The sequence below is a fragment of the Spea bombifrons genome, chromosome 12 (genome assembly GCF_027358695.1).
Source record: "Spea bombifrons isolate aSpeBom1 chromosome 12, aSpeBom1.2.pri, whole genome shotgun sequence".
NCBI classification, from domain to species: domain Eukaryota; kingdom Metazoa; phylum Chordata; class Amphibia; order Anura; family Pelobatidae; genus Spea; species Spea bombifrons.
The window spans coordinates 27412035-27435142 of NC_071098.1; the positions used below are offsets into that span (position 1 = coordinate 27412035).

At 47.5% G+C, this 23108-nt stretch overlaps 1 protein-coding gene across 1 annotated transcript; it reads left to right on the forward strand.

Annotated features, from left to right (window-relative positions):
• The first annotated feature begins 65 nt into the window (after window positions 1-65).
• Window positions 66-21200, forward strand: MEGF8 (multiple EGF like domains 8). The gene is made up of 43 exons (XM_053452550.1): window positions 66-136; window positions 1554-1768; window positions 1892-2055; window positions 2386-2595; window positions 2987-3167; window positions 3756-3844; window positions 4037-4250; window positions 4852-5032; window positions 5125-5270; window positions 5433-5558; window positions 5686-5840; window positions 5928-6032; window positions 6132-6279; window positions 6462-6625; window positions 6789-6983; window positions 7541-7741; window positions 7870-8100; window positions 8188-8306; window positions 8393-8524; window positions 8993-9106; window positions 9191-9439; window positions 9576-9760; window positions 9869-10079; window positions 10186-10384; window positions 10489-10624; window positions 10791-11005; window positions 11278-11388; window positions 11679-11797; window positions 11901-12105; window positions 12334-12505; window positions 12726-12889; window positions 13380-13524; window positions 13653-13884; window positions 14144-14273; window positions 14525-14735; window positions 14948-15162; window positions 15368-15575; window positions 15682-15850; window positions 16630-16822; window positions 17310-17480; window positions 18255-18385; window positions 19454-19586; window positions 19842-21200. Exons 2-43 carry the CDS (start codon window positions 1582-1584, stop codon window positions 21084-21086), a joined length of 8211 nt encoding a protein of 2736 aa, XP_053308525.1. The 5' UTR covers window positions 66-136; window positions 1554-1581; the 3' UTR covers window positions 21087-21200.
• The last annotated feature ends 1908 nt before the right edge of the window (window positions 21201-23108 follow it).

Genomic DNA, 23108 nt, shown 5'->3' on the forward strand with positions numbered 1-23108 from the left:
GCGTGATGACATCACTGCTGCGCCCCCAGTGCCCCTCGCGTTGGTTCAGCCTTTGCGCACGCGCAGTGAGCAAAAACAAAAAAGAATGGGTCCTGGCTGAGCTTATACGGTCTGCGGCGCTGCGCATTGTGCCCGGGTAAGGGGGTTATTATATGATTATTTCCCTTTGGCGCTGCACACTGTGGTGGTGGTGGTGGTGGTGGGGAGTTAATACCCCTGTTAAAATCCGGCTGGGGTGTGTTTATTGTTAGCCCACCCTAATGTTGCCCCTGCATCATTCTCTACCTTCCCCGTGTGTTTAACCGGGGATTTTAACCCCTTTTCCGCCTGATAGTTTGCATTCTGCACATCGGGGTTATAGCAGGTCGCAGCCATCCCAGATATCCTACACTTCAGGTATTCCGCTAGTTCATACCCAGCTGCTTTGACTACAACTCCCATGATGCTTAGCCACTCGGGAGGCTGACTGAGCTTCAAGAGTTGTGGTGCTCAGAGATAAAGCTGCTTTGTGGTAAAAATGTACAGTTTCAGCTGGACGCGTCTATTAAAGATTCGTGCTTTATTTTATTTTCAGTCTTCTATTTTTAACAGAAAATGCATTGTTACGACCCATAATAAATAGCACCGAACGTTAGCGGCGGCGATACCTGGAGTCTGAGAATTCTGCCGTTTTGTAATTAAAGGGGCAGCCACGAACCTCTTTTCAAGGCTTAATATGGAAAACATTTTCCTTTATGTACAGAAACTTAGAACGGGTGGTACCACCATAGCAACAGTCCTGCCAATTCATCCAGTCCTTCGGTTGCTATGGTGATAAGAGCACTTTGCAAACTTTTTATGTCTTACGGCCCCTGCTTTCCCCCAACCTAAGCAGCGTTACATGCTCCGTGTGCGCTGTCGGCACGGCGTCCTGACGCTTTCCAGGTAGACACTACAGGTTTTGCTCTGAGGATTATGGATGCGAGTACCTAAAAATTTACTTGGTTTTGAAAGATAAGTGACTTTTGGGTAGTGTCAGCAACATACCAACAACATACAAAAAACATACAAAAGTGACAATAACATGAACACACATTGCGATATTCTGGTACGGATGAAATTAAGGCTTTGTAAATAACATTTGGAGCTGGGTCCCAAAAAAGGATTTGTGTACAATACCAGGTACCGTGCAAAATGTAACGAGATATTTCAAATCCAGCGATTTATGTGCAAATATTTGAACAAAACCAGTAGTCCTTTTTAATACTGAAGTCCACGAAAGGGTTAAACGAGTACCGAGTGTTTCCATGCTGTCGTTTTTATGTTTGTGAGATCACCGTGGCTTCTCTTTCTTATGAATGAATTACTAATTAACTCGCATTTGTATTGGGTTCACTAGTTTCTGGATCAAAAGCAAAGTTAACTCCTGCAAGAACGTCTTAAACCGGCCGGTTCCGGGGCCGCGAGGACCCCGTTCTGGCGGAACGTTATTTATGGGTTCGGAATGGTCGTCCTCAGTCTTCGGTTGGATCGTGACATTTTCCCCATCTGACCGCGGACTTTTGTTTTTTTAGGTCCCCTTCCAGGAGATGCAGAGCAGTGATGGGACCTAAGGTCGGGCTGTGGACTCACGGGTGGAACCTCGGCCTCCTGCTGTTGGCCCTCATCCACAGGGCAACGTCGGGGGACTGTAAGGGACAACGCACCGTGCTGCGCAACGCCCCTGGATACGTGAGCGACGGGCCCGGGAACTACTCCGTCAATGGGAACTGCGAATGGCTGATCGAAGGTAAGGGATAGTCTAATGTCCTGAATAGTGCGTTCAGGCGGTCTTATCACCTATGGTAAGCCGAGACCATGACCGCTCCCCTCTGTCACTGCTGGGTCGCTTACACGCTTTCTGTTCCCGCAGCGCCGAGCAGCAGTTATCGAGTGCTGCTCAGCTTCTTGTTCATGGACACGGAATGCACGTACGATTACCTGTTTGTGTACGATGGAGACTCCTACAGCGACCGACTTCTGGCAAGTCTCAGCGGGAGCAGCTTGCCGCCAACCCTGGAGGCCACGTCTGGGAAGGTGAAGATCCACTTACGATAGATAGAAAGATGGATGTTTTCCTCTATGGAAATAATGAAAATATGTATCCCCCCCCCAAAAAAAAATATCTATGGAAATAATATGTTGCTGTGTCCTTAAATAAATGGGATGTTGATATTGAGTCGATGTCATCGAGCTTCCTTTGGTGTCCATGCTAAGAAACGACTCAACAGTGATCTGTCTTGAGAATTAGCTCTACCTATCCAGAGCAGCAAGACCTTCATGTCCTCACGATACATGACGTAGAAGCAATACATGTATCTAAACTGCTGGAATAAGCGTTTTTACGCTCCTCTTTTTTACCCGCAGATGCTCCTTCATCTCTTCAGCGACGCGAACTATAACCTGCTGGGCTTCAACGCCACGTACTTCTTCTCCCTCTGTCCGCAAGGCTGCTTTGGCCACGGCTTGTGCCAGGAGAACCGGCAGTGTTTGTGTGACGCAGGCTGGAGTGGAGAGGGGTGCCAAGTCCCCGACTGCCGATCCTACTGCAACACCCAACATGGAACCTGCAACAAGGTGTCTTCTTACAAACAAAATCTAGAATACTGTCATAATAACGTACCACCAAATCGTTACTGTTCTATCTCCCATCCTCTGTCCTCCTAGCCTTTATGTCAGGGTTTACTGGTGACCAGTAAAAAGACAAGGATACCTTTACCTTCTAGTCTCATCTGATGAGGAGCAGCTTGATGGTGACCTGTGGTCGAGACTTGGCGCTTAAATGTTTTTTATATATACTTTTGTAACTTGTTTTAATTTTTCATACTTAATGCCAAATTCCAATAGGTTCCTCCTTCAAATCCTGCATTGAAACCGTGCAGTCTTAGTCTATAAACATTTAAAGCTTATTTCCCTCGATTTTGGCAATATTTTTTATCTTTTTCTTTCTTTGTTTTTTTACTTTTAGGAGACCCAGCGGTGTGTATGCTCTCCAGGTTATGTTGGGGAGAAATGTGACCTGTCATTGACCGATAATCAGGGGGCTGGGACATGGTACAACGTGAGCAGGCTGGACCCCTTATTCTCCCCTCGCACGGCAGCTGCTGGCACCTATCTGGCCTCCACGAATGCTTTATACATCTTTGGAGGTAAGACATCAGTTTGTTGATATTCTACATGGCAGCACATATTTAAGTATCCTTGAGGTCCTTTTGTAGAGAAGAGACTTCCTAGGTGCTTAGTATGGGGTATTTGTGTTTGACGTCTTTCTACAACAAGATAACATTAAGGCAGGTTGCCATGCGTGCTAGACAATCAAACAGAGATCCTTTTAGTGATCCAGCTTTTGTAGAGTGACATGTAGAGCTTGAGAAGACCTCAGAGGACCATTCTTGAGATGTAAGAAGAGACCTCGTGTGTTTCTATGAACCCCCGATCCCCACCAGATATGGGCAATATTTAATTTTGTTTTATGGTTATTGGGTAAAGACTTTTATCAAAGTCTTCTCTGTGGACAACTATTCACAGCTGGATACTGTAACCATGTAAACCTGAACATCTCTGCACTTGCATTGATTAAAAAAAAGCCTTCCATGACCAACAGAGGAAAGAAAACTACCTGCTCGGTTAGAAATGGAACTCATTATGTAGGGAATACTTGGAGTTTTCGCTCAGGACTGTCAGAAGTATCAGGAGGGATGAAGCCTTTAGATTCATTTTGTTTTCTATCTCTACAGGTCTTGACTTGAACTCTGCTTTGGGAGACCTAGTTATTTATAACTTCACGTCTAACACATGGGAGAGCCGAACATACAGCCCTGGCCCGGTATGTCATAGTCTTTCTCACCCAGCGCGTTGTAGACTACCATCGAGTGTCACCATCAACAGACTTGATAATACATTTTTCTTCTTTTTGGGGATGAGCTTGAGATTTGAATCTTTGAAATATAATCGATGTGAAGTCAAGTTGAGGACAACCTGGTTGACCAGAGACTTCTTTAACGTTCTTTCTCTGTAGGCCGCTCGCCATTCCCACGTGGTGGTTGCGTGGAACGACACACTCATTTTATTTGGTGGGGAGCTCTCTGGGGGAAGCCTGACCGGGGATGTCTGGGTGTTTCTACCTTTGGAAGAACGTTGGATGGAGCTCACACCCCACAGCCCTTTCCACCCACCACCCTTGGCTAACCATGCCGCAGACATGGTGGATCACTGGCTGTATGTTTTCGGAGGTAAGAGGCATGTCGCTTTATCACCAGGCTTTGGTAATCTTGATCTTGCAGCTGCTGTTGAAAATATGCTCAAATAATGTCCAACTATAAAAACCCTGTGCAAAATATAAGGTAGACCTTCCAAACTTATCTCAGCTTATAAAGCGAGATCAGCTCTCCTTCATAAAGGATCAGAACCTCACAAGGAAGAAAGCAGAATAAAGTGCAGTATAGTCTGTATCAAAATCGGCATATGTAAAGAAAAGATGTACGGCACTCGCTCAATATCTGTCAAACACCATTCAGTTACTTAATGTTTGGTACGAAGACTCAGTAGGATATTGGGCCAAGGCTTCTTCTCTATGGTCCACTCTCCTCAAAGACATTGGATTCCATTAGTATTCATATAATTGTGTGATGTGGGTTGTAGATGTTGGCTCTACCTACCTTTATTTGTATTGTTTCCCAGTATTTAATTGTTATTGATGTCATGATCAAGTTTGTTATCCTGCTGATGACTTCATTCTTTGCCGCTGTTTCTCTCTTCTTCTCACAATGTTCCTCTTTCCCCCTCCGTGTTCTTGTCCTGCCCCTCCACACATTTTCCTCATCCCCTGTACAGGCCGCACGTCTCGGGATGTTTTTTCCTCGCAGATGTTCCGCCTGAACCTTTACTCCTGGGAGTGGGAGCAGGTTTTCCCTGGCGGAGGGAAGCCTCCATCAGCCGCCGGCCACTCTATGGTGTTCCATGCTGCATCACGTTCTCTGGTGGTCTATGGAGGACACCGGCCCTCCACTGCACGGTAATACCAAAAATTACGCTGTTTTCCACAAAATTTAAATTGAGTCACGAGGTTCAGGTTTATTTTAACATACTAAACTTTTCATGGCTTAGATTCAGCATGCGTGTCAACACTACGGATCTGTTCCATGTGGATCTAAATTACTGGACCACACTGAGACCACGCGATGGTAGCCGTGGACCTCGAGAGAGAGCCTTCCACAGCGCCACCATCATCGGAAACTACATGGTGATATTTGGTACGTTTTTAGATCCGGGCATATATATATATATATATATATATATAGTTATAGACCTTAAAGAATAAATATATATTAAACTGCTATGTTAAATGTGCAACTGAATATGTGTAGAATGCGCATGACTCTTCTCATCGTGTGTTATGTTACTGGTGGAAACAGGAGGAAACCTTCATATCCACTACCAGGAAGAGAAATGTTATGATGAGGAAATCTTCTTCTACCATCTTGGCTGCCACCAGTGGGTTCCCAACCAGGTCATGAGCCAACTCACTCGTACTTATCAAGGTAAGAGATGGACTGACCCCCTCAACATCCGTTTACAAACTTCAAGAGCTTTTCACACCATAGATACCATATGCTACCAAACCTCCGTCCTGTGATGTCTACATTGTCCTTGTTTTCTCTCTTCCAGAGCGGCAGGCTTCAAGCAGGGGCCGGTACTCCCATGTCGCTGCCCTGATGAAGGGTGGTGTTCTCTTGGTGGCTGGGGGATACAGTGGTACGCCCCGAGGGGATCTCCTTGCCTTTAAAGTTCCCATGTCTGTGTACCAGACCCCTGTGCAGGATGTGAGTAGATGAGTACAGTGATTATTAGAGATTGATAATGTAACGGGTGTCGGGGTATCATTAGTATCTGTGTTTTGACCTCTGCAGTATCACCTGGATCACTGCTCCATGTACGATAGTGAATTCTGCTCCAAGGATCCAGAATGCTCCTGGTGTGAGACCAGCTGCCAGACGTCCCAGCGTAATAAACACGTAGGAACCTTCTATCTCTTCTGTTGCATTGACCCTAAAGTCTCGCCCCGTATCCTCCTAGATCCCCGTTGTCATATTGACTCCCTTCTCTACTTGCAGTGTCCTGATAAAAGCTGTTTGGGACTGGCCCGGCTCCTCTCCGACTGTCAGGCCTGCTTAGCATTCAGCACCAACGTGACCACCTCGTCTCACATCCCCCGAGCGTTCGGGTGGTGTGTCCAAAATGAGACTTGCATGCCATTGTCTGGTGAGGCCTCTACAAATCATGCAGCATTATTCTTTCTTATTTTAATGATGTTGAGCGTTATAAATGAACTATATATATATTGGCATACAGTCAGATTATTAACAAAGTTGAGGCACCTCCATTTAAATAATTAAACCTGAAAAAAAGAATAGTAAGAAAAGTGTTTTTTTTCCCACCCTCAGAGCGCTCGACGTGCCGGGTTGGCCAGATTTCGGGGACGTATGGCTGGTGGGGTCCGGTCACCACGTTCATCACCTCCCTGGATGGCTGCAGGACCCACAACTTTTTGCCTGGTCTTCACCTCATCACATATCAGCAGCCTCGCAACGATTCCCAGCCCGATCGGGTAATTTCCTATTTACACCTTCATGATCGCGTGTAACCGTACACGGCCAACGCTTGCTATAAGGAGGGCGCTCTTTATCTCATAATCCTCTTTTTTGTTAGATCATGTGACTGATTTTGATGCCCGTTCTTGTTGGTTGGGAGTAACCCTTTCTCTCCCGCAGGTCTCCATAGTGCGCAGCACAACGATCACCCTGAACCCCAGTACGGAAATGGACGTGTCGCTGGTTTACAAGGGGTTCTTGTACCCCATGTTGAGCCAAGGGGTTTCCCCCGATAGAGTCTCTATCTGGGCCCGCATGCAGAGGTTCTACGTCATCGCCCGGCTGGCACGGACTCCTAACACCCTCTCTAATCTGGTGAGTAACTTAAACCAATTCTACCACTGTTCATCCGGAGTAGCATTCAGATAAATCCAGCCGAGGTATAGGCTCTTGGCTAAATAATTATATTTTTATACTTATTTTCATAATCATATAATTGTATTATATATAATTATAACCAAATAATTTATATATATATATATATATATATATATATATATTTTTTTTTTTTTTTTTTTTCTGCCACTTTATACATTACGAATTCTTAATAAATAATGTTATGACCTTGATATATGAAAATTGACTGGAAAAAAGCTATTCACATATTTAAATACTGAAATGAATTTGGATAATCGTTGTAAACTTAGAAACCAAAGCACGGTAGCAATGTGCTTCGTGATAGGTCACACTCCTCCTCATCACCTTACATTTTCATCCCTGTATTTTACTTTACTGAGTTGGTAGTAGATAAGTGGGGCAGCCTCCCAGCAGACGTTGTAGAGGCTAATACAGAGTGGCAATTTAAACGTGCGTGGTATAGGCACTCACCTCCCATCAAAATCTCTCGCCTGAATCCTGTCTGCCCGCTTTAGGAAGAGGTAGGTCGATGGTCTGTGCACCAGGAGAAGGAACATCGCCCGCTACAGAGGAACAGCGGCGAGCGCCTCTTCCCTCTCTTGGAACGCGGGAGCCGCTACGCACTACAGATCGAAGGCTACTTGAACAATACTGGCAACGGGCACACGAGCGAGCTGAGCCTAACGTGGGACCGCACGGGCGTCCATGGCGGAAGCGTAAGACTCTTCTGTCCTCCTTCTGTATGGGATTATGTATGAGACTTCTGTGGTCCGCTGGCCAGCAGGAGCCTGAGCTTGTTTGGGCTCCTTTTCATTCACAGTCATATGCCACCCTTCGTTTTCAGGAGATATCCTTCCTCTTCCTGGAGCCTCATCGGTCTGATTTATGCCCGGTGTACCCGTCTTGCTTGGCCTGCCTGGCCGACCAAAGCTGCGGCTGGTGTCCTCAGAGCCGCACGTGCCACCATCGCGTCGTGGTCGACGGAGCCGAGCAATGCCAAGATATACCTCTAATTCTCTCTCCCAGCAACTGCCAGCTGTGCGAGGAATATCGCGATTGCGAAGCTTGCACCAAGGTGAGTGCTTACTCGATAATCCCTACGGTTGGCGGAGATCTCCCTGATGAAGGTCCACCTCAGCAGTTGTTGTTGTTGTGTTTCTAGGATCCATATTGCGAGTGGCAAATACACAGCAGTAAGAAAGGCGACTCTTTGTGTAGCCGCAGAGGGCGAGTAAGCAGCTCCATCCGGGCTCCCGAGAGCTGTCCCCGCGCCTGCAACCAGTGAGTTACGCTCGTTGGGCTCCGCGTTTGCTGTGAACCGTGGGACGCCTTTACGTTTCTGACCCCTTTCCTTTGATCTCCTCCAGACGCCGGTCCTGTTCGGAATGTCTCTCGAACTCCAGTCACTGCGCATGGTGCCAGTCTACCGGAAGCTGCTTTTACTTCGCAGCCTACCTGGCAAAGTACCCTTACGGCGACTGCCGCGATTGGTATGACAGGTGAGTCTAGTCATGGGTAATGGAGCCGGCACGGGGGCCACGGTGAGAGTATTTCTTCCTTTACCTGCATTACAAGAGGAAAGCTTAATGCTAGTAAATAAATAAATAAATTATAAGTGGATTAGAAATTGCCCTTTTTCGCAGCCATCTTTGAATACCTTTTAGTGGGTTAGCTAGATTTTATTCAAGTTTCTCCTCCAGCGGTAGCTGATTAGCTCTTATAGCCCCAAAATAGAGAGAAGAAAATGAGCTCAGCGTAGGAACGTACAATCTCTACCTTTTTAACCAAAATATCTTATTCAACTAGAAAAATACAGGTAGCAAGTCCAGTTTCACGCTACCAGTGAAAATTCTCGGGTCCGTTTTCACTTTTCCATTTACTATTTTACTTTTACGCTGTCGTTTCTTGTTAATCTCTTCGGCCCCCGTGGTCTTGCGTGTGACTCCTGTTTGGTTTTCTTCCCCCAGCGTTCACTCGGTACCGCAGTGCATGGACTGCTCGCGATTTAACACGTGCCGGGAGTGCTTGCAGAACTTTGAATGTGGCTGGTGCGGCAATGTCGATAATCCCACGCTTGGCAGGTGAGAGTAGAGACGCGTGTGTGTTCACATACGTTAACGTGCATCGCAAGACTCACACTCCATAATCCTTTGTCTCTCCTTAAGGTGTTACTCGGGCGATTACTCAGGCATGCGTGAATATTCTGGATGCGCCGTGGCTCTGTCGCTGGCTGGACTCGCGGCGGTTTCGGAACCGGCTCAGTGGTCTTACGCCTCGTGTCCGGACGTCGACGAGTGCCGACTGGGGATGGCCACCTGCCACCAGCACGCCACGTGCAAGAACACACTTGACTCGTACGAGTGTCACTGTGATCGTGGCTACACAGGAGACGGCGTGGCTCACTGCAACCAAACGTAAGGACTTGCGCTCCATCCAAAGTGCTTTGTGTCTCGTGGACATGATGTTTAGATGATATAGCTTGTAGGGTTCTCTTTAGGTCCATAATTGCCAATTCCGATTGATGTAACCGGGTATTGTTTCTTTCTCTAGGTGTTACAATGAATGCTCTCACGGGACTTGCAGTGGACCCCCGTCTTACTCCTGTCTGTGTGACCTCGGGTGGACTTCGGACCGCATCGCTGTAAATGAGAGTGGCGTGGAGTGCAGCGTGGACTGCGGGTGTCACTTCCACAGCACGTGCACTCACGGCCCCGGCACCTGCGATGCCTGCCAGGGTAATGGGATAAGCGAGAACACTGAATGCTTCCGACATTTGAATGCTTTGACATTTGTGTTCTGATAATAAGTACGAATGCTTTCTGTTTTATGTCATTATTTTACAGATTGGACCCAAGGTGAACATTGCGAAGAGTGCAAGCCCGGAAGTTATGGGATAGCTACGGAGAAGCCCGGGTGCCAGGAATGCGTGTGTAACAAGCACGGGAAAGCCGAGCTGGGATATTGTGACCGAGAGACGGGTGTCTGCTACTGTACTGACAATACACAAGGAGATCACTGCGACAAGTGTGCCCCGGGGTACTACGGAGACCCCAGGTATGTCTCCGGGAACATGGGATAGGAGAGGGTCCTCTGTCTACTTCATGAATACACATGAGGGGCACATATTCCTTTAAACACTTATGGATCCCTTATGTTCCAGGAACGGGGGGACGTGTTACTTAGAGTGCCAGGGCCGGCAGCTCATCTCCAATGTGTCCTCTTCCGCCCTGGGCTCTCCCGGCGGCTCGTACTGTCTGTGGGTGCTGAGCGTGTCTCAGCGACCCGAACCCTGCCACCCGGAGAGCGCGTGCCCGAGGCTCACGCTCAGTCTTCAGCCTGATTTTAGCATTCCGTGCACGGTGAGTGCCGCTGTCAACTTTTGGCAGGGCTGCCTTTTTACATCGGTAGGTTCGGTCTCCCATTCTAGCTCCCGCGCCTCACATTCCCAGTTCTGTCTTTACAGCACAGCTACGTCTACGTATTTGATGGGATTCCCGCGTTCTTGGACACTGGACTTTTACAGTCGGATCGGAGTTTGCTAGGAGCCTTCTGTGGCCGAGGAAGAGGAGCAGAGCCGCTTACAGTAGAAGCAACTACGGGTTAGTGTCTGTTAGGAAGAAAATTGTTCCTCGTCTTATTGAAACCTACCCTGTGCTTGAGCAGATTGGTAAATATCAGCCATGTGCTCCGTCCATGGTGGGGTACCCTTACTGATCCAAGTGGCTCAGGATAATGCAGTAAAGGTGCAATATGTCTCTCTCCTAGGTCTCCTGGTCGTTTACTATGAAGCCAACACCACTGAGCCATCAGGGTTTAATGCGACGTACACCGTGCATCATTGTAACCCTCCGTGCGGGCAGAATCAGGTTTGCCAAGGGCAGACGTGTGTTTGCAGAAGCCCCTTGTCAGGTCCGAGCTGCCTGCGCACCGCGTGTCCGCGGAACTGCTCTGCCGAGGACGGAAGAGGCGTCTGCAACCGGGTGAGAGAGCCTTTCCTATGGTCCCTTGTTTTTCAGACATCGGCAACCGTTACTGAATAATATCTGATTTATTTCTAATAAACTAACCTTAAATGATTTAGTATTTATGATTTCTAAGCGATGGGAACTAACATGATGGTATAGATCAAAATTTCTGCATGACTTATTTTGAGAGGTCCACCCAGTGGAACCTTAATAGCCGGCATCTGCTGTTCCTGCTATTCTGGTGCATAGACTGAGTTCTTAGGAAAAGCCTATGCTCTCCTCTGCAGACACTCGGCCTCTGCTTTTGCTTTCCTGGTTATGCTGGCGAGGACTGTTCGATTTATTTGGACTCCGGGAAGATTGTGTGGGAGAGTCTGATGGACCCTCAGCTGACGGCGGTAAGTCATCTGCATTTACCTGCACGAGCTGACCCTTCCAGGAGCTTTAATGAGGGAATGGTAACTGGGTCAACAAAGCTGGTCCAGTGGCCAACATTCATTCCTTTATCAAATGCCAAAAAAGAAAGTTGCAACATTTTTTATCTCACTCTGTTGCACTACACTCACACATAACATTATCTGTCCATCTGTCTTGGTCCAAATGTAATTGGTCGTGTTTTTCCATTCCACTGAGATATTTTTTACGCTAAAACCATGGAGTCATCCCCTGTTGACATCTCTGTTTATAGGACACGGCCAGTCGCTTCCTGCACCGATTGGGCCATACCATGGTGGAGGGACCGGATAATACACTGTGGATGTTTGGGGGCCTGTCACTTCGAGACGGCGTCCTGGGCAGTGTATATAGGTGAGTTCTGTGTCTTCTCAGAACAGATCTGATTTAGCCAATCAAATATTTGTGATTCCTCTTCACACCTTTTTTAATCTCATCTCTTTCTCCCTGCCGCTAGATACTCTATCTCAGAGAGACGTTGGACACAGATGTTGGCCGGCACAGAAGGTGGAGGACCTGGTCCAAATTCACGCTATTTCCATGCAGCTGCATACAACAGCATGCGCAACGCCATGTATGTGCTGGGGGGCCTTACGAGCAGCGGAGCATCCAGTGACTTTTGGATTTTAAACCTTACTACTCTCCAGTGGAGACGCGAGCCTGTAAGTTTACCTTTTGCTTTCTTGGCTCATGTATATTTTGTTTTTGCTGACACAGATAGTGCTGTTTCCACCTTTTAAGCCTCATTTATTTATTTATTCATTCATTCATTCATTCACTCATTCATTCACAATTAGCACAACTTTTTATTCTGCCGTCATTAGTAGATTATGTTTACTTCCACAACTTCTCAGTTGACAAGCAAAGAAACTTCTCTTCTCCCCACCTAGGCCCCTCTGGTGCCACCCGTAGCTGGTCACACACTCACTCCTCGCCGTGGATCCTCGCTGCTACTTATCGGAGGATATTCCCCTGAGAATGGCTTTAATAACCGCGTGCTGGAGTACAACATTGAATTAGAGACCTGGAAGGTGGGACACCAGACGGGCACACCTCCCACAGGTAAGTAATTGAAAAGAGTCTACTTTACCAAAAGGGTAGTAGTTACCTGAAATAGACTTCCAGTAGAAGTTGTACAGGCAGTAAATAAACATCGGCCTGTCAATAGAGCTGTGTTAAAGAATTAAAAACAAACTAAGAACAGAGTGATGTTCTCGGAAGTACTTGGTAGCGTTGTGGCTACTGCTGTAACCATGACAACCACTTTTACTTTTTGCCTTAGGTCTGTATGGCCATTCGACTGTGTACCACGAGGCCACCGATGCCTTCTACGTGTTTGGGGGACACCGTTTCCACGTAGAGGCTGTGACCCCATCCCCTGAGCTCTACAGCTTATATTACCCCAACCTGACCTGGAGCCTGCTTGCCCCCTCTCAGGGGAGAAAGGTAATTTCCCTTCTACAGCCGTCCCCCAAAAAGGGTAACCGCTTGCATTTATGACCCTTCACAATCTCGTTACATATTTCCATTACTACTCATTGTGAGCTCTACCCACTTTTCAAATTTAATCACCCATGTTTTTGCCCCCCTCCCCCACACAAACAATTTGCCCTTTTTTTTGCTTCTTCATGTTCATGTTTCAACTCTGTGTTATGTAAATAACTAAAAATGCGCAATTCAGTGAGATTTCTGCACCACAACAATCTATATGCTGGCCAAAGATCTGTGTCAGTATTTGGGGGACACTGATCCCACATAGAAAGATGTCTTCATCTACGTGCCATGTCATGCATCATGGAAGTCGTTCCAAAGTTGAGAGCTACCAGTTGGGACTTCTTTCTGTAGACACAAGAGCAAAACCTTATTTTTACCTGGTGACAGATCTTTGACTATCTGCGTGTTCTCCTCTCTCATACATTTCCTTATCTTTCCATAGCCCTTGTCCCACTTCTTCCATGTTGCGGCCGTGCTGAAAGACACCATGATTGTGGTTGGAGGTCGCACAGAACATCAGGAATACAGCAATCAGGTTCTTTTTTACCAGATCCACTGCAATACCTGGATCCGGCCGAACAGGACTGGTAAGTGGGCTGCCACCAAGCAGAAACAAAAAAGCACATAAAGAATACAACGCCCAACAAAGCTCTGGTTGGAGATGGAGGAAGAAGGACCACAGTGATAGCCCCTGCTGATTGTATGTTCTTTGCAGAAACGGTGGTGGGCATCCCCATGAATGAGTCAATAGGACACGCCATTGCTGTGGTCGATGGGCGCCTTTACATCTCCGGAGGGTTTAACGGTGTTGCTCTGGGCCGCATGGTGACGCTCTCCATTCCTTCCGACCCTTGTATGCTGTTTACCTCCGCCTCGGCCTGCAACCAGAGCGCCGGCAGCTGTGTCTGGTGTCAGCGCAGCTGCGTGTCTGCGGATACCGCCGAGAGGTAACCGTTATATCCCTATAGTCTATCGTTTAGGTTTCACTTTTTGCTTTGTGTGGTTTAGTTAGTAAACAATAGAATGTCTTGGTCCTAATCACCCAAAGGACTCACCATCCAACTAAGGACTTTAGCTCTGCCATAAACAGTTAATTTGGTGTGTTTAAGTAGGAAATGTATCAGAACCATGCCATGATATGAAAGTTTTGTCCACCTTTGCCTTGTTGCTCCTCCTTACGCTCACTGTGGGATCTCCTACTCCCAGGCGTAGTTGCCCCATGGCTTCCAGCTTGTGCTTCCCGCTGCCCCGATCGGCTGAGGACTGCAGGAGACTGAAGACGTGCAGTGAGTGCTTAGCCCAGCACCCGCGCTCCATGGGCGCACAGCTCGCGATGGTGAGTGTCGACCACAAAACAATTGTAGCGCCCACAATGTAGAACGTTGTGTGGTGGGTATTGGGGGCATCCTGAGAGGTCCCGCTGGAGAGCGGACATGTTGTGTCAGTGTTTATGGACTACTGTAGTGTGGTGTTATGAATTTAACCTCATGGTACATGAGCGAAGTCTTTAAAGCGCATGGATTTTGGGCAGTAGCCATTTACATCATGCTGTTTGCCGTAACACCTTACGTGTCCATCCTCCCCAAGGGGTCTCCTCGTTGCAAATGGTGCACCAACTGCCCGGAGGGGGCCTGCATCGGCAGCGATGGGAGCTGCACGTCGGAAAACGACTGCCGCATTAACCAGCGCGAGATCTTCCTGGCCAGTAACTGCTCCGAGATCTCGTGCGAGGCTTCTGATTGCCACAAGTGCACCGCTTCTGGGAAGTGCATGTGGACTCGGCAGTTTAAACGCACAGGTGGGTGACCTCCTATTAACAAATTTAAAGTTTATATCCAATTCTTTGATGCTTTTTCCCTCCTGCCTTATCTACCTGGTGTCTTTAGTTGAGGTTGACACCCCTTATTGGACCAGTATTGAGTCTTGGGACCTCAGAGGTCTCTTCTTTGGATGACACCCTGCCGTAACAGAGCAGTTAACCCCGTGTCTCTCTCTTTTTTTCCATCCCAGGAGAGACTCGTCGTATTCTCAGCGTGCAGCCCACGTACGACTGGACGTGTTTCAGCCATTCTCTGCTCAACGTGTCTCCGATGCCAGTGGAATCGTCTCCTCCTCTTCCGTGTCCCACTCCGTGTCACAACTACACCGCTTGCCACGACTGTCTGAGCTCCAAGGGGGCGGACGGAGGGTGGCAGCAGTGTGTATGGAGTGTGGCCCTGAAGAAGGTATGGTCACGGACATGCGTATAGATGATGTATGGATGTATGGATCAAATAAATCATGTACGGGATACTAAGGGGCATGTTTATAGCAAAAAGTACAAATATACCGTTGCTTTTTAGGATATTTAATCAAGTTTTGTGGTTTGGGTCTCGTAGTCGTGGTATTGCCAGATTTGTCTTAAATTTGCCCTCTTTTGTGCTCCGGCAGTGCATGAGTCCGACCTTCCTGCCGATGCGCTGTGCCGCCGGGGCGTGTGGCAGGGTCCTCAGCGGCACGGAGAGCTGCTCGCCGTCCTGTTCCCGTCACACTCACTGTGCTGCCTGCATCCAGCACCCGCGCTGTGGCTGGTGTGCCCGCAGAGGCGGTAACGGAGAGGGACAGTGCCTGGAAGGGGGGCTCAGCGGTCCTACTAAAGGTAAGGCACGAGGCATACGTTATGAAAAGATCATGAAGATAGATATTTGAAGGCTAGATGGAGCGGGTGATTCTATGAGATGTTGTAAGGATGTTTATCGTTTTAGCTGTGATGAGGGAGCAGTGCGCTTCCGCGGAGTCTCACTGGGCCTTCATGTCCTGTCCTCCCGAGAACGAGTGTCTGAACCAGCACCACGACTGTAACGAGACCCAGAACTGCAGCGACCTGCCGGTCGGGTACAAGTGCACCTGTAAGAAAGGATACCTGCTGCACAAGTGAGTGATGGGAGTCTGCGCCTTTCTTTCAAATATAACAGTGGTTATACCCCATCATCATAATATCCCGTCCCTGATGATAAGCTCATGACTGATCCCCGGGGCTGTCGGCAGGATCGTCTCTTGTAGGGAAAGTTTTTATTGATCACCGATCGTACCCCGTTAGGTACCGTCCATATTATGGCCTCTATCTTTTTTGGCACCGTGGCAGAGCTGGCGAAAGAGTTATGGCCGGCCGCTAGGAGGCATGGAGTAGCCCACGGTGAACCTGCAGTTATCTGGCCCCAGATCTACAGATCTATTAATCGAAATATCATTATGTGTGCGAGCTGCGTATGCCAGCTCTTCTGTTACACCGAGAGATAGACTGAAATGGAAAAGGTTAAACTCCCCACTTTACCGGAGTGAACACTGCAAGTGTAAAGCCCAGTATATCATTTCCTACAAGAGGAAAATACTAATGTACTAATGTTACTAATCATAAACATATATTTGTGGCAAACCTGTCGTATGAACATTTGTGTCTCTCTGGATATGTCATCCTCTTTATTCCTAAGTATCGTTTCACTTTCTTTCCTTCCTTCTTCCCTTTCCTTTTTTTCCCTTTCCCTTTTACCATTGCCTTTCCCCCCTTTCCCCCTTCTAACTTCCCCCCTTCTAACTTCCCCCCTTCTAACTTCCCCCCTTTTCCCCTTCTCCCTTTTTTCTCCCTTTTTCTCCCTCCCCCCTTCTCCCTTTTCCTCTTTGACTTCTTTATATATATTTTTTTCTTTTTGCAGCGTGACCGGGCTGTGTCACCCTGTTTGCGAGCACGGCTGTGTAAACGGGACCTGCGTGGAACCCAACCAGTGTCACTGTGACTTTGGCTACGTCGGCGAGAACTGCTCGGTGGCCTGTCGGTGCAACAAGCACAGCAACTGTGCGGGGCTGGGCGCCGAGGACAAGTGTCTACAATGTCACAACAACACCATGGTGAGAGAGCTGGACAAACCGGCCACTTCTTCATGTGATCGTTGGTGTATTTAAGCGGGCGCTGACGTAGGTCTCATCCAGGGAGGTGGCCCCAGTCAACCCCAGAATCTACCTGTAGATCGAGAGACAGGTTATAAGCCTAACGTGTCCTGCTCTCCGCACGCTCTCCTGCTCTCCGCGCGCTCTCCTGCTCTCTGTGTGTTGCCAGGATATTATGTCGCTTTGTAAAAGGGGAAAGTGGGCAGAAAATCTCACTGATCTCCTCAACCAGCCCATTAAAAGCCATAGTGAACCAGGAAGCTCAATAGGGATGATCTGCCCCTGGTAAAGTGGCCTAGGGGCCCCCTCAGTCCTGCCATCCTGGGCCTAAGTTGACCTAAGCCAGGTCTGACTTCTTATTACAACAGGGAGCACAAACAGAGTCATACTTAATGTATTATTGCTATTCTAACCGTCTCGGCCGCCTCTCCTTCCCGTTCCTCCCCAGGGAGATCATTGTGAGAAGTGCAAGCCCCTCTTCGTGGGTTCAGCTCTGAATGGCGGAACGTGCAGACCCTGCCTGGATTTCTGTCGGGGAAACAGCGAGGTTTGCATGACCCGGGACGAACACAAGAAGGCCTTGAGAGAGCCCGAGCGATACCCCCTGGATCCCAAACTGGTATGTGGACAGAACAGAAATACAAGCGACCTCGCAGGCCGGGATCGCTGCTCATGGCGCTATCTGGAGTGGAACGATTTAAAGCGCTGCCAAATCTCTCCGTTCTATAAGTGGCTGATCACAGCACAAATTGTAGGTAGTTTTAATTACCAGCTATGGTGAGAGATGTCAATTCCCCTTTAACATGCGCTGAAATCCCTGGTACTTTCCCCACCAAGTTCCACAAATAACCACCAGGGGGCGCTCAGCTAGTGCCTGATTTTACCGCTATCACTAAAGCGATACGGAATCTGCTGGCGCTATATGAATAAATATAACATGCGTTCAGAAAAATAGATATCGTGTTTTGGGGTGTAACTTGTTGTTTTGATCATTCTTATTAGTCTCATAAAACTAGAACGTTTGCCCCGATATCTCTTAAATTGCTTTGATAACAGCCCCTAGATGGCCTAGATCAGCCGCGTTAAGCTCCAAACAGACCAGGAATCTGTATATATCCCAGAAATAATTTTCTGAACGTGAATCGAGCGGCTCAAGCTGCTCCCGGAAGTCCCAGCCTGTTTGCGAGCTTTGACATCCCTTGCATGGGAAACACGCATAAACCTATACACTTATTAACTCGGATGGGCACTCGTATTTCACACACGGAACGTCAGGCACGCGTGTAACGCAGAACATTTCTAGTTCCCTGTTAGCGCTTGGCGTGCTTCCTCTATTTAAAGTGCGTCACACCGTCTGTTAAATAGCCTTAAACCTTTTCCTTCCCGTTCGTAGATCCCAGGATGGGTGAGCCAGGGCCCGGCCGAGGACGCGGCGCTGTGCGTTCACTGTCAGAATAACAGCTATGGAGACAAATGTGAAGGGTGTCTCCCAGGGTACTTCTTGCTGGATAAGCACTGCACAAAGTGAGTTACTCTATGGCGCTCCTGACGTAATACCGTGTTTATTATATATGAACAAAGAGGTATGGCCTGAGGGCTCTTAATGGTTCTGCTAGTCACCTAGGGGCTCCCAGTGGTGGCCTGTATGAGCCTAGGCTGACTAGGGCAGCCGCTCCTCTGCTGCAGAACCAGGGGCACATGGCCGTGTTGGGCGATAACCGCAGAGAACGTGGCGGCTCTGGACGTAGGTCACGGGGAAAAAACTTGGGGAGCTGCCCAGTACCCAACCAGAATACACGTCTGGCTTCCCAGATTATTCTTTATATGGTTCTCCAAAGTTAAAAAAAGAAATGAGTTTTGCAACATAAAATAATACTTTTTTTATTGGACTAACATTCCATTTTAAGGACGCGCTTACAAGAGTATAAACCTCCTCCAATAAACATGGCTGTTTAAACATCTAAATGATCTGGCTTTCCAAACACGTCCTGCGCTAATGCCAGCGGGGCGTATAAAATGGATCTGGATATACATGCAATCGCTTGTCCAGCCCAAAGAAATTATCCGAAAATCAGATTAATCAAATTAACATTTAAAATGAATCCCAATGTCATAGATTTACTCCAGGTATTCCTTCAAATAAATCCAACCCAATATAAAATATAAAGTATATAAACTTCACTGTCATCAAGTGGAACCTGGACGTGTATCTGTGGATATTCAAAAGGAGTTAAAACCACAAAAAAACAGATACAGTGCAGTATTGCAAAACTTCAATTTAATATACAAAATAAAAAATATATCGCATAATTAGCTCGGTTTTCCTTAAAAATACAGACCGTTAAACTCACAATAAAAAAAAAACATCCACCAGGACATCTAACTACAAGTTGGAGCTCCACCATGATGTAGAGGTAAATGTTACCCCATCTAGGTCTTGCCATTTAGTGAATTGACCCTTTTGTTGTCACTTGCGACGTTCTATACGGTGAAACCCCGTCTCTCACCGCCTCTGTCTTGGAGCCTTTCTTCTTTCTGTGCTTTTTTTGTTTGCTTGGTCCCCTCCGTAATGCTCTCACGTGCCTTTCGCAGATGTCAGTGTAACGGGCATGCAGATACATGCAATGAGTTCGACGGGACCAACTGCCCTTGTAATAACAACACGGAAAGTGCAAACTGCCAGAGCAGTCCCCAGAGCGACAGGAAAGACTGCTACAAACATCAGGTAACGGATCAGGTTTTACCTGTTATGCCAAAGAACGTTAACCCGCACCGGCTTGTTGGAGATCCCACCACTGCTGGTGCTTTTGTATAGTGAGGAGCAACACCTGATGACATCTACCCGGTAAAATTGTGGCCGGACACATCTTCAGAACCTCGGAGCGAAGGTTCTAAGGTGTAGCGAAAGCATCTTTAATATTTGAACTCATTGCACGCAATCTATTATTTACTATTAATTATTTTTCGCATCTTTTCGCAGTGTTCCAAGTGCAAAGACTCTTTCCACGGAACTCCTGTCAATGGCCGACAGTGTTATAGACTGATGACCGTGGAGCAGGAGTACTGCTTTGACCCAACCTCGCAGAATAACTGCTTTCACGAGCCCAACATCCAGAATCTGCCCTTCGGACGCACCGTCTTTTTTGGGGTCCAACCGAAATTCACCAATGTGGACATCCGGGTCACCGTGGACGTTACCTTTGGCTGCGTGGATGTGTACGTGTCCACGTCCGCCGAGAGCTTTGCCGTCGACGTGAACCCATTCTCAGGAGTTCACTCTGTCCGCGTGTACAAGCTGACCGACCATGATGTGCACGGTGGCCCCGAGCCATTAACCGCTTTTTCTATCAACGGGAGCGTCGGCCATGTATCTGGGAAAGCGAATTGGCTTCGAGAGGAACGTCCACGTGGGTTGATCACCTACATCACAGTTAGCAACGAGCAGACCGTGCTTATTGTACGAGGGGTTAGAGACCGAGTGGTCATCACGTATCCCCATGAGTTGCACACGCTTAAGAACAGCCGCTTCTACCTGCTGCTTCTCGGGAACACATCTGATGGGTTAGGAGAGTCTCAAGGCCTACTTTTCTTTCGTCAGGACCAAGCCCACATTGACCTCTTTGTCTTCTTCTCGGTTTTCTTCAGCTGCTTCTTTCTCTTCCTCTCGGCCTGCGTCCTTCTCTGGAAGGTCAAGCAGTGGCTGGATGTACGCAGGGAACAGAGGCGACACCTGCAGGAGATGAGCAAGATGGCCAGCCGACCTTTTGCCAAGTTAACCGTGTACTTTCAGCCTGACGTGGAGGTGTTGGGTGGATGTCATCATCCAGGAGGACCAGTTTTGCCACCGCTCCAGCACCATCACCACCACCATCATCACCACCACCACCGCTCAAAGCCCAGAGTCAAGTCGTATGACCCCACCGGCCCACAGCCTCCCACTTTGCGTCACTCGGACCCTTTCCTATCACAGTTATTGGGATACACGTACTCCAACTTCAGGGTAGGTCCTATCACTCTTGAACCTACAGACGATGGCATGGCTGGCGTAGTCACGCTACTCTTGCAACTACCCGGTGGCGCCCAAGCACCCAACCGAGCATGTTTGGGCTCTGCGTTAGTTACTTTGCGGCACAATCTTCAGGAGTACTGTGGCCCAAGCCACGTCGTAAGCAGCTCCAGAAAGGGACTTCTCAGCCACGAGAACCTGACTAGCATGTCCATCTGAGGGGGGGGGGTGGTATTTATAGACTATCCTGCAAAGGAAAAACGCCTTATTATTTAACAATGGACAAAAAAATGGACCTTAATCAATATATTCTAAAGACCGTTACAAACACAGAAAAAAATGTACGTGCCGGAAAGGAGTGTGACGGTTCAGTGCAATGGGTTTTTTTATTATTTATTTTTTGTTTTGTTTTTTTTTTTAAAGAGAGGGTTCAAGACAGATTTATCAAACACTACATTGTAGGTCCGTGTACACGGGGACCTCAGCCTGGAACATCTCCAGCCTGGGAGAAGCGGTGCCTCATGTATAGGCTAAGGGTGGTATAGAGGAACGCGTTTGTCGTTCACGGGAATTGTCCGGTCTCTGAAGGAATAAGTCATTTTGGGGTACCTGTTCTGAATGTATTCATCATCATCAAACTCTGACACCCTATATATATATATATAATATATATATATGGCTAAAGAAATCGTTTTTCTGTAACTGGCTGGTATTTCATGATTCAGGGCATAAGTAAGCAGAGGAACCATGTTTTCTAAGAATGTTACTGCAGGATCTTAATATTTGTTTTTTGGAGTATTTTTCTCTGTCCGCGATGGGCCGGTTTAAGCATGCCTCCTCCTCTGTTTAGATGATTGGATACATAAAGGTTGTTGACTGGAATCTGTGTAAAGAAAACACTTATTCGGATCAAATTGTGTTATAATTAAGGGGATGTTTTTCCCCCAGGATATCTAAACTATTCGCGTGTAAAGTGCTGCCCCGCGCAGGCTAGGGGATGTATAAGCTCATGGCGCGGGATCAGGTACACTGACACTAGGGGGCAGCGCTTTACATTTGCTGGTCATTGCGTGTCCTGGAATAATGGATGACGGGGTAAATGGGTAGGTGCAAGCTGTTTATGGATAGATCTGGGTAAAATACTGTCGGAGTTACCACGGTAGGCTGGTTTTCAGCTGCCATAGAAGTGACGATGACAGCCGCACAGTTTCTGACATCACAACACACAGGACCGATGACATATGTCATGGTGCTTGTAATGCGTATGTTGGCAGAAACACAGACGTGAGCATAAGGCTTCTCCCCAGTATGGGAAGGGCTACTTTCCAACCATTTTTGGAGATGGGGTGAAGTTTTACTCCAACTCTACTCATACTGGGAACTACCAAGGGCAAACTACCCAGAACCCTGAGGGGCTGACTTTATGGGGGGTGGGTGTCAGTCATAAACTATACTGGAGCAGAGCTAGCCCCAGATCGCATTAAATAGTTTAAGTGTGGATGTGGCTAAGCTCTGCTTCGGGGGACTCCGAGATCCAGGGAAGCCGCGCTTTGTCCGGAGACTCCGGCTCAGACTCGGAAAGTTCCCAGGCCTATGCCGCTGCTTCCTTCTTGGCCTCCCAAATATAAAAAAATATATCAACTACGTGTTTTTCCATCAAGAAGATTTCAGATCCACGAGTCTCTTTTCCCATAAAGCTTTAGGTTCCCGACAATACCCATTCCTTTATGCCATATTTCCTGCGTTATGTATACATCATAACCAGTGTCGCACTTGCAGTAATTAATACTCTGAAAGCTGATGGCTGTTCCTGGCCCCCCCAAAAAATAAAGAAAAATAGCAGCTCTGTGAACCGAGTAAAATAAATAAAATTACACTGAACAATTTTTCCATTAGTTGGGAATTTTATTGAACGATATTTCATGATGAGCTTTGCACATAGCTTTGGGTAAATACTATATTGTAAAATATGCTTCCAACAATTCTTCAATGGTGGCTCAAAACCAAGTCTTTGTTGAGCCGCTCCATAAGCTACTTTGTGTAGGAGCAGGTTATGCACTAAAAGCTAGTATTAGAATAAATGTACAAGTTATCGGCCCTGAAAGACCTATAGAAGAACGCGTATTAAAATACTCAGAGTACCCCATACCCTCCGAGTAACGTTCTTCCAAAAAACAAAAAAAAACTGACCCAGAACGCGTAGCCACGCTGCAAAATCTTCATTCTTTATCATTGATCTCA